Source organism: Scyliorhinus torazame, chromosome 13 (genome assembly GCF_047496885.1).
Source record: "Scyliorhinus torazame isolate Kashiwa2021f chromosome 13, sScyTor2.1, whole genome shotgun sequence".
NCBI classification, from domain to species: Eukaryota; Metazoa; Chordata; class Chondrichthyes; order Carcharhiniformes; family Scyliorhinidae; genus Scyliorhinus; species Scyliorhinus torazame.
This window is the reverse complement of record NC_092719.1, coordinates 84,620,798-84,632,566: the sequence shown is the minus strand read 5'-3', so window position 1 is coordinate 84,632,566 and position 11,769 is coordinate 84,620,798. Positions and strand designations below refer to the sequence as shown.

The window sequence follows — 11,769 nt, the reverse complement described above, 5'->3', positions numbered from 1 at the left end:
TTTAAAGGTGAAGGCAAATTTGTGCTGGCACGCCTTTGCCAATGGAATGGACCAGAATCCATTACTGACGTCCAAAATCGTAAAGAATCGGGAATTGAGTCCCTGCTTGAGCATGGTCTCGGGACTTGTTGCTACTGTGGGGGCTGCTGCGGGGGTGATTTTGTTGAGTTCCCAGTAATCGATGATCCATTGGGCTTTCTCACTGGCCAAATCGGGGTATTATTAGTGGAGGCTACTGATCTAAGTATGCCCTGTTCTAATAAGCTTCCTATTACCTTGGAGATTTCTCCCTCTGCCTCTTGGGGAAATCCATACTGTTCTTGGGATCTAGGGTCAGGTCCTGTTATTTGTACGGAGCCAGTCATCCGTCCACAGTCGTGCTTGTGGGTCGCGAATGCTGCCCTGTTCTTTTGCAGAACTGCCCTAACCTGCTTGTCCATACTAAGCGTGGTCGGGTTGAACCAAAATTCGCCTACTGCGCTAATTTTGTTCGTGTACTCTCCTATGTTGAGCATTGCGGGGTTTCTTGTGAATTTTGCCATCTACCAGACACACTGGTTGACTGGATCGAATGAAAGATTATGGGGATTCATGAAATCGATTCCCAGAATGTGTTCTGCTGTGTGGGGCAGGTCAACTAAAACTATGGGGTGCTTGGTGGTGATGTTACCGATTTGAATGGGTACAGGGGCTGTGATGTGTCCCTGCTGTGAGTGGCCTGTAAAGCCGCTGAGGGTGATAGTGGCTGTAGTGGGCCACGTGTCTTTTTGAAACATGGTGGAGGAATTTATTGTGGTGCGGGACCCTCCTGTGTCCCAGAGAAATTCGATGGGCTGTCCCCGAATTTTCGCTGCAACTTCGTCCGGACTATACCAAATGGTGTCACAGACCCAACTGGGGGAGCCCATACACCGTCAGTCGTTTCGGTCAGGTCTGTCTGATCCGAATGGGCGCTAACACTATGAATGGGCTCTGTCTTTTTCTTACTCAGAGTGCCCGTCTGCTGGGCTCTCTGTGGCTTTTTAGGGGCATTGCACTCTCTTGCGAAGTGTCCCAACTGTCCGCAGTTGTAACACTCCTATGACTTGGGTGGGGGGCTGTTCCTTCCCTCATTCACCCATGCGGGGTTCTGATGTGTTGTCTTTACTGCCTGTATATCTGCGTCGGCCTGCTTTTCCTCGGTATTCTTAACAGCGGGTTTGCTCTGTATAGATTGCTCCCAAGTGCGGGACAATCTTTTCACTACCCACTTCTCGTTATGGGCCTCCTCTGAGGGATCATAACTCGTACAGGCTTTCTGTTCTGTTTCTGTGGCATGGGAGATAAGGGTGCGGGTCCATTTGGCCATGTTATCTGGGGACAAATGGGCACGGTCTACGTCTCCAAAGACTGCTGCAAAGTTAATCCACAGGCGTCCAGCAAACGCTGTGGGGTGCTCGGATTTCTTTTGCCTACATTTGTTGAGGCCATCTACGGGGTCACCCCGGTTATACCCGATCGCATCCAGGATCGCGGTGTGCATTTCTGCAAGGGTGCCTCCTCCTACATTCTGTGGGTCGGGAAGGGCTGCTGCTACTGCTGGATCTAAACTTAAAACGGTGAGCTTTACATGCTCTCGCTCATCCAGGCTGTACATGGTCGCCTGATGCTTGACTGTGGCAAAGAAATGGTGGGGGTCTGAGGTGGGAGGAATGGTGTGATCTTATCGCATGCGTCCCGTAATTGGGTCACTGTTAAGGGGGTGTAATATAGAAATTCCGCGTCGTCCACTATGGCTGTGCGGCGGGTGGTGACTGGGTTAATTGGAGCGTGAACTATCTGCTCTGTGGGGGGTTGGGGTGCTTTCCTCTTTTGTGGCTTTCCCTGCGCACATGTTCCCTGAACATATCTCTGCGCTGTTTCGTTCAATTCTTCCCAATCAGGGCTGTCTTCCTGATCTAATTTTTCTCCAAAGGCTTCCTGGAAACCTTTCTGAACTAAAAGCAGCGATTGCAGCTCTGCAATCTGCTTCCGGCACTTTGCGTGATCTAGCGTGCTTTGTCTTTGTTCTGTGGTGGCAGCATGGAGTGCTCTTAATGCTGCCTTTAGGTCACTACACTGTTTCTGCAATGCCTCTACCTGCTTTTCTGTTTCTTCACGTACCAGGACTGCAGGTCCTGATAGGCCTTTTCGTATTGAGACTGGAAGCTGCTTAAGTGCGCCAGACAAGACTGGTGTGCCCTTTTGGCATCCTCCACCTCTCCATCTTTTGCTGCCAACTTCCTTCTCAATTCCAAATTCTCCTTTTCTACCTCGCTTACATCGACCTTACTCATTCGATGTATGCCCTCAACTTCTTTCCGGAGCGTCCTAACGACCTCCTCTGTGCCTCGCAATTGTGCCAAGCAGGACACGATTGCCATCGGCTTGCGAGCTTTCCCTAAGCTCTTTTTGTGGATCTCGCTCAGGTTCTCCCACCAAGTATGTCCTATACTCCGGGGACCTGATTCCTCGTTGTCACAGAATTCATTCCAAAGGGGCCATCCTATCCCTTTGAGATATTTCCTGATCTCTTCCTCCCAAATGGGACATTGTCCCACTCTACTGCTGCTGGTCGCTGCGACCGCAAATTCCTCTGGGTTCATTAGGCCCTGCATTGCCATCTTTCCTATCCGAATCCTGCTCTTCAAATTTGGGACAGGGATATTAATCCGAATGCTGCTCTTCAAATTTGGGACAGGGGTATTTATCCGAATGCTGCTCTTCAAATTTGGGACAGGGATATTATTCCGAATGCTGCTCTTCAAATTTGGGACAGGGGTATTAAGGCGGTGCTGTAAATACGGGTATGGCTTTCGCTACTTTCCGATATACAAACTTCCGACAGTTTTCTCGCAACAAAAAATCTATCAGTTTTACCTTATCGCCCTGTTAGTTACGCATGCAAACACACACTTCCGAGTTTATGAGTATTGATCAGAACTGCTTGAACACTTGTGGTTTTCTGTTTCCAATTGGATCTCTAATTCAAATTCTGGGTTCTCCCAGAGTGGTTTTCCACTTCTAGATCGGGTCCCGTCCGGATGTCGCCAAATAATGTTGCTAACTTTGCCTTAGTTCAATTGCTCTGTTTTATTACCTTTGCTCCCGAGTCGCCAGGTATCTTTATGATACCGCCACGTGGTTCAAGTCCGAGTAATGATCAATAATCCAATACACCGATTCGTAAGATTTAAATCAAAGCACATTTATTATACACAGTAATCACTACTCATGCACAAATTCTACGTTTAAGCTACTTCTACAACTAACAGGCCTATACTTAACTTGGAACTGACCCACCAGGTCAGGGAAACAAATGGCCTTTCGTTCGGGTTCTGAGCCTGCGGGATTCGAAGTTGGTACAGATTGGTAGCTAGGAGCGCCTATCTCGTAGCGAGCGTTGAATTAAGACTTACGGTTTTGATCGTCACTGCTCCGGTCACAGTCAATGTTGGTTCGTTGTTGCTGGGTGACCCGGGCAGGAAGAGGAGCTGAAGAGGAGCTGCTGAAGAGTGAAGAGAGTGATTTGAACTTGGGGCTTAATTCTTATAGTCCCCAGGGGCTTCCCGCCTTTCGGGGCGGACCCTGTACCTGGTCCCAAGTGATTGGACTTTGTTCCAATCGCTTGGTTCGATTTTCTCCAATGCTGGAGCGGTTCCCTGATCGATGGGCGGTCTTGAGGTGCTCGTTCACCTCCTTTTGTGTAGGCTCCTGCTGGCGCCGAAGAGTCTGGTTTTGCTTTGTGTGTCTAAATGTTGCTTATTGTTCCTGGGGGTTGCTCATTAGTATGCAGATGGCTGTTGTTTTGTTATGCTGATGGTTGCTGGTATCGATATTGTCTGGCCTTTCCAGAGGTAAATACACAGCCAACCTGAAGCTGCTGGTGTATGCCTTGTTGGCTAACTTTCCCATCAGCCTTTGCCGTTCGCCATTTTGAATCGGGAGTTGGCCATTTTAAGTGGCTACAAGAATCATAGAAGCCCTACAATGCAGAAGGAGGCCATTTGGTCCTTAAAGTCTTCACCGATCCTCCCAAAGAGCACCCTAACTAGGCCCAAACAGCTACCCTATCCCCGTAACCCCACCTAACGTTTGGACATTATGGGACAATTTAGCATGGTCAATCCCCGTAACCTGCACATCTTTGGACTCTGGGAGGAAACCGGAGAACCCGGAGGAAACCCATGCGGACACGGGAAGAATGTGCAAATTCCACACAGTCACCTAAGGTCGGAATCAAACCCACATCCCTGGCACTGTGAGGCAGCAGTGCTAACCACTGTGCCACCCATACAAACCAAAAATTGAAAATAGAAACAAACTTCATGTCAGGCTGAGGAACACGGGAACAGGAGTAGGCCATTCTGCCCGTCGAGCCTCCTCCAACATTTAATATGATCATGGCTGATCAGACACTTCAATGCCTTTTATTTGTTAATCAGAAATCCAATCTCTGCTTTAAATATACACAATGACTAAACTTCCTGAGGGGCCTCATTTCCATTTATTTCTCATTCAAGCGTCCAATGAGCAAATTTCTGCAAGAATTTTTTTTTTAAAGCATTGTCAAAGCAGTAAATTGATCATTTTAAAACAGAGGAATTAATAAAGATGCCCATTAGAGTGTGAGAAGCTCAGTGTGTGTGTGACCAGCCAGTCCCAGTCTCAGGGTTCTCACTCATTCACCCTCGCCTGCTGTGTGAGTGGGTGTGAATATCTGTTGGTGTGTGGGCATGAGGGTGAGTGAGAATTCTGAGACTGGGAATGAACCAGACACACACACACACACACAGTCACATTCTCTCCCACACTCATTCTCTGTCTCTCACATACCAGCCAGCCTTTCCCCCCACTCCACGCCCCGGGCATCACAGCATTTCAGTGCTGGGACCACACAGCCTCTCTCCTCCCCCCATGGGCCCCACTGCATCCTCCCCCCTCCCCCATGGTCCATGCAGCCACCCCCCCCCCCATAGTTCCCACAGACCCTTCCCACCACTGACCCCGCAGCCTCTCCCCCCACCCCGTCATGGTCCTCTGCAGCCTCTCCACCTCCCCCCCCCAACCCCCCACCCCCAACCATGGACCCTGCTGCCTCCCCCCCCCCCCCGCTCCCGCCATTGACACTGAGCCACTCCTCCCCCTCATGGGCCCTGACACCCCTTCCCCTTACGGGCCCAGCAGCCCCTCCTCCCCATGGTCTCTGCAGCCCCTCCTCCCCCATGGATCCAGCAGCCCCTCCTCCCCCATGGTCTCTGCAGCCCCTCCTCCCCCATGGATCCAGCAGCCCCTCCTCCCATGGACGCGGCAGCCCCTTCTCCCCCAAGGATCCAGCAGCCCCTCCTCCCCATGGTCTCTGCAGCCCCTCCTCCCCCATGGATCCAGCAGCCCCTCCTCCCCATGGTCTCTGCAGCCCCTCCTCCCCCATGGATCCAGCAGCCCCTCCTCCCCATGGTCTCTGCAGCCCCTCCTCCCCTATGGAACCGGCAGCTCCTCCTCCCCATGGTCTCTGCAGCCCCTCCTCCCCCATGGATCCAGCAGCCCCTCCTCCATGGACGCGGCAGCCCCTCCTCCCCCATGGATCCAGCAGCCCCTCCTCCCCATGGTCTCTGCAGCCCCTCCTCCCCCATGGATCCAGCAGCCCCTCCTCCCCATGGTCTCTGCAGCCCCTCCTCTCCTATGGAACCGGCAGCTCCTCCTCCCATGGACGCGGCAGCCCCTCCTCTCATGGACCCGGCAGCCCCTCCTCCCTCATGGATCCAGCAGCTCCTCCTTGTGGTGAATGTAAATACAGTTAATTCACCAGTTATGTTCTATGTTATTAACCCTGTGGGTTTTATCTGTGGGCCATTGTATGGCTTCACCCACAGGGGGAGATGTTGGAGGATGTTGGAGCATGTATGGGCTCGGCCCATGGCTCCGCCCCTTTGAAGGAGTATAAGAGTAGCTGGCCTTCGGACTGTCCTCAGTATGTACCAGTCGCAGGCAGGCAAAGTTGATAGTTAATTAAAACCACTGTTTTACTCCGACACGAGTCCTTGAGTGAATTGATGGTTGCATCAATTTAATTAACTATCTGAACTAAAAGGATTATGCAGCCAGCCCTCAAACCTGACAGACTGGAGCTCGATCCACAGACCGCGGAGGCGAAGGAAATTTTTTCACACTGGCTGCGGTGTTTCAAGGCCTACTTTGCCACATCGTCAACGCCATCCGTCACGGACGAACAAAAATTGAGTCTCCTCCACGCACGGGTGAGTCACCACATTTCTGTGCAACTCGAAAAGGCCACCTCATATACCGCCGCTCTCGCAATCCTCGAGCGCATCTACATGCGGCCTGTGAACGAGGTCTATGCGCGACATATTCTCACTACTCGACGCCAGCGTCCCGGAAAGTCACTCTATCTGCGCGACCTCAAAGCCCTCGCGCGCAACTGCAACTATCAGGCCGTTATGGCCACTCAGCACATGGGGCTCGCCGTCCGAGACGTCTACGTTGCGGGGGTCAGATCAAATTACGTGCGACAGCGACTGCTCGAGAAAGGGGCCCAGGACCTGGACGAGGCGGGAAACTGGCGACTTCACTGGAGGTCGCTTTCCAGAGCCTCACTGCATTTCCGGCTGAACACTCGACCCCCTCGTGGGCTCCTGACCAGAGACTACCCCAGGACTGTGCTGCGCGCCCACCCGCTCATCATGGAGGGTTGCCTTGTTATTTTTGCGGCCAGCCTCAACACCCTCGACAGCACTGCCTGGCCCGCAACGCGCACTGCAACAGTTGCGGCCGAAAAGGGCACTTCGCCAAGGTCAGCCTTGCCAAGCCTAAGCACGCGAACTCTCAGACCCGGACTGCCGACTCTCAGGCCCGCAGACCTCGCAATGTGGCAACGTGCCTGCCGACTCCGACTCCGCACAGCACGTGCGACTCACGGGGGCCGCCATTTTGGCAATCCTCCCCCACGCGGCCGGCCACGTGCGATCCATGGGGGCTGCCATCTTGGACGCCATCTTCCTCGACGCCCGTCATGCTTGATCAACAGGGGCCGCCACCTTGGACGCCATCTGCTACGCCGCTCGACGCGTACGACCTGCTCGGACAGTCACCGGGGGGCCGCCCCAGCACAGCCGACCACGCCGCCGGTTACCCTCAACTCAGCGCAGTCACCTTGGACCAGTCGCGACCCAAGCACCTCAAGAGCTCAATGATGGCTGTCCGGGTTAACGGGTACGAGACACCTTGCCTGTTCGACTCCGGGAGCACCGAGAGTTTCATCCACCCGGATCTGGTAAGCCGCTGCTTCGCTCCCGATATTCCCGGCACAACAAACAATTCCCTCACCTCCGGGTCGCACTCGGTACAAATCCGAGGGTGCACTACGGTAACCTTAGCGGTACAAGGCGCTGAGTACACTAATTTCCAGCTGTACATGCTCCCAGACCTCTGCACACCCTCCTTTTAGGGCTCGATTTTCAATGTAATCTCAAGAGCCTGATGCTTAGCTTTGGCGGACCCCTGCCCCCACTCACTGTGTGCAGCCGAGCCACTCTGAAAGTCGACCCTCCTTCCCTCTTCGCTAATCTCACCGCTGTTGGAAGCCAGTAGCCACTCGCAGCAGGCGATATAGTATGCAGGACAGAATATTTATTAGGTCTGAGGTCCTGCGTCTCTTGCGGGAAGGAGTCATAGAGGCCCCTGGAGAGCTCAGGTGCAGGCCGTCAAGACCGGGGAGAAGCTCCGGATGGTGGTTTACAGCCAGACCATTAACCGGTTTACACAACTTGATGCGTACCCCCTTCCCCGGATTGCAGACATGGTCACGCACCCTCACCGCCTCTGAACTTCGACACTCCTCGGTCGAAAAAGAGGCTCAAGCCATCGTGGAAGCCATGCGGCACTGGAGGCACTACCTCGCTGGTAGGAGGTTTACCCTCGTCACCGACCAACGATTGGTAGCCTTCATGTTCGACAATACGCAGCGGGGCAAAATCAAGAATGATAAGACCTTGAGGTGGAGAATCAAACTCTCCACCTATAATTACGATATAGTATATCGTCCTGGGAAGCTCAATGAGTCCCCAGATGCCCTGTCCCACGGCACATGCGCCAGTGCGCAAGAGGACCGACTACGGGTTATCCACGACAACCTCTGCCACCCGGGAGTCACCCGGCTCGCCCATTATATCAAGGCCCGCAACCTGCCCTACTCCACCGAGGAGGTCAAAGCTGTAACCAGGGACTGCCAAATTTGTGCAGAGTGTAAACCGCACTTCTATCGACCAGAAAAGGCCCACCTGGTGAAGGTGTCCCAACCCTTTGAACGCATCAGTATCGATTTCAAAGGGCCCCTCCCCTCGAATAATCACAATACCTACTTTCTCAACATTATTGATGAGTTTTCCCGTTTCCCGTTTGCCATCTCGTTCCCCGATATGACCACCCCCACTGTTATCAGAGCCCTGCACAGTGTCTTCACCCTGTTTGGTTTCCCCAACTACGTCCACAGCATCAGGGGCTCGTCGTTCATGAGCGACGAACTGCGTCAGTACCTGCTCAGTAAAGGTATCGCCTCGAGCAGGACTACCAGTTACAACCCCCGGGGAAACGGACAGGTGGAGAGGGAGAACGCGACCGTCTGGAAGACCGTCCTACTGACCCTGCGGTCCAGGAATCTCACAGTTTCCCACTGGCAGGAAGTCCTCCCCGATGCGCTCCATGCTATGAGGTCCCGCCTTTGCACGGCCACAAACCAAACTCCTCATGACCGCTTGTTTATTTTTCCCAGGGGGACTACCTCAGGGGTCTCGCTCCCACCCTGGCTGATGACACCGGGTCCGGTTCTCCTCCGGAAACACGTTCGGACCCATAAGACCGATCCCCTGGTAGAGAAGGTCAAGCTTCTGCACTCAAACCCGCACTACGCACATGTTGAGCACCCCGATGGTCGACAGGATACCGTCTCCCTCCGAGACCTTGCGCCCGCAGGCTCCGCCACCACTACGTTCACAGTACCCTCCGCGCTGTACCCCGCTCTTTCTCCCATGCCCAGCGCTCCCGCGCCCATTTGGCTCCTGCGCTCCCTTCCACCTGGCACACCAGTCTGCAGGACTGGGGCTGCACCGGACCCACTTCCCCAGGCATCTGAAGCGGCTGCAACACCAGTGCTTCGGCGGTCGCAGCGTACGACCCGGGCGCTGGACCGACTGAACTTGTGACCCATCACCCCCGCCGAACTTTATTTTTTTACAGGAGGTGAATGTGGTGAATGTAAATACAGTTCATTCACCAGTTATGTTCTATGTTATTAACCCTGTGGGTTTTATCTGTGGGCCATTGTATGGCTTCACCCACAGGGGGAGATGTTGGAGCATGTACAGGCTCAGCCCATGGCTCCGCCCCTTTGAAGGAGTATAAGAGTAGCTGGCCTTCGGACTGTCCTCAGTATGTACCAGTCGCAGGCAGGCAAAGTTGATAGTTAATTAAAACCACTGTTTTACTCCAACACGAGTCCTTGAGTGAATTGATGGTCGCATCACTCCTCCCATGGACCCGGCAGCCCCTCCTCCCGCATGGTCCCTGCAGCCCCTCCTCCCCATGGACTCCTCACACTCTCCCCCATGGGCCTCACAGGCTCTCCCCCGCACCAGCCTAAAGGTTGCTTCCCATGAAAGAAAATGTATCTACACAAAGATGTCAATTGTTCTTCATTTTATTTCTGTATTTGTCTTTATACAAAGACCATCTTTAAACTTGAAACAAGGTCTATTTTCGGAGCTCGTGTTTTCGGAGCTCATGATGAAGAACCAGCTCACCGTTACTTCCATTCGAGGATGTGGGCAGTTAATCACCCAGACAGCTTTCATTTTCACACACAATCTTGCCTTTGGTAATTACATACTTAATTAGTTCCTGATGACCACCAAACTGATAAATCAAATGCTCCCACCTGTAAAAAAAGAGAATGATTTATTGTTGTGATATATGAATCACAATATAGCTTCATAAAGGAATCTTGTTTATATTTGTGAATTGAGAAAGTCAAATGATTTTACAAATGTTGGATCAAAGAATAAATAGATGAACAGAAATTAGATCAAAATGGATTGTGTATAAAATTGAAAGATAATACAGCATTAGGATATTGTTCTCTCTAAAAGGAATAAAAATAACATCAGTATAAATCTGTCGATATATTGTAGACAAAGAAAATTGAAACAACATTTTCAATTGATGGGTTTTAACTGACTAAAGGAAAAATCGAAAAGGAATTCAGTAAAGGCTGTACACCTTTGGGGCCTTGTCTTTCATAATCTTTTATTAAAATAAGTAACGATATTTAAATCTAGAATATGAAATAAATAAGCGGCACGATTCGCCGTTCCTGAGACTAAGCGTCGCGCCGGCGAAGGAATCGTGGAGTTCCATGACAGCAAAACTGGCACCGCACCGGGACTGATTCCGCTACTGTTAAGGGGCCACAACCATCACCACGTGGTACACAATTGATTCCAATGGGAAACGGTGCCAGATTCACCGGGTCTGAGATTGACACTCAGGAGGCTGACAAGCTGCAGCCGCAAATACACACTTCACTCGCCACACACACCATCCCAGCCAACAAGACGGAGCAAGGCGAACGGCACCCCGTTTCACGGACACCGAGCTGGAGACCCTCTTGGACGCTGTGAAGGAGAGGCGGTTGACCCTGTACGCTGGCCCGGGAAGGAGGCTGCCAGCCACCGGCGTTCGCCGTGCCTGGGCGCAGGTGGCAGAGGCGATCAGTGCCGTGAGCAACACTGTCTGGACCGGCCAGCAGTGCCGGAAGAAACTGCACAACCTCCTCAGGACAGCCAGTGTGAGTCGGCAACACTGTGCCCCAGCACTAACCTGCATCCCACACACCTGTTCCCCCCCCCCACCCGGAGGGTGGCCAGACCCCCACCCCGCACCTTATGCCGGCATCCCGACCGGCCACCCATGGCCAGGTGGTCTGGTCACTGAGGCCACCATCTACCCACCTCCTGGGCTGATTGTATCGGACTGTCAAACACTGTCACCCCCCCCCACCCCTCTCCCGCCGCAGGAGACAGTTCATAACCACCATGTAGCGCACAATGACTTACGAGAGACGAATAGAGATGAAGTCGATGAGGCTTTATTAAGCGTGACTTGTTCCCCGCAGTTCAGCAACAGACTGGAGCTGCGGGGAGAACTCCTGGTTCTTATACTCCGCCTTCAGGGCGGAGCTAGAGATCAACAGCCAACCAGGACCCGGGATCTGTCAGCCAATGGCATCACGGCTTCACAGTCCCACATGACCCCTAATGCATACTACCACATTCACCCCTTGTTAAAAATGAACCCGGCGGGGTGGTGCTTCGCATGGTGGTAGGGGTTTACAAGGCTGGTCCTGGGAGGAAAAAAACTTTTTACATGTCATTACAGTGCCCTACACTTTGCCCTACACTGGGCTATGTACAGGGTTTGTGAACTATTTACAATATTCGTAAGAGGAAAAAAGAACATTCTCGTTAAAGTCCACAACATTCTTGTGTTACACCGATGCCACGAGTCGAGCGGGCGGTCTGGTCTTCCTTGTCGATCGCCTCAGCCCCGGTGGTGGTGCAGGTGCTTGTTCCAGCGTTGTTGTCTCCGGGAGCTTTACGGTGTCTGCTTCTGCTTCACTCCTGGTCAGACATGGGAGGAGGACCGATCCTCCCGGGAAGGGGGGTGGTCGCGGGGTGCGCC

General features: G+C 52.8%; 1 protein-coding gene across 1 annotated transcript in view; it reads right to left on the bottom strand.

Moving 5' to 3' along the window:
* Positions 1 to 9,714: 9,714 nt before the first annotated feature.
* amdhd1 (amidohydrolase domain containing 1) overlaps positions 9,715 to 11,769 on the bottom strand; it is a 54,270-nt gene continuing 52,215 nt past the window's right edge. Inside the window, exon 9 of the mRNA XM_072471927.1 lies at positions 9,715 to 9,967. Coding sequence (XP_072328028.1) covers positions 9,862 to 9,967 — 106 coding nt within the window. The 3' untranslated portion in view covers positions 9,715 to 9,861. The remainder of the gene's footprint in view (positions 9,968 to 11,769) is intronic.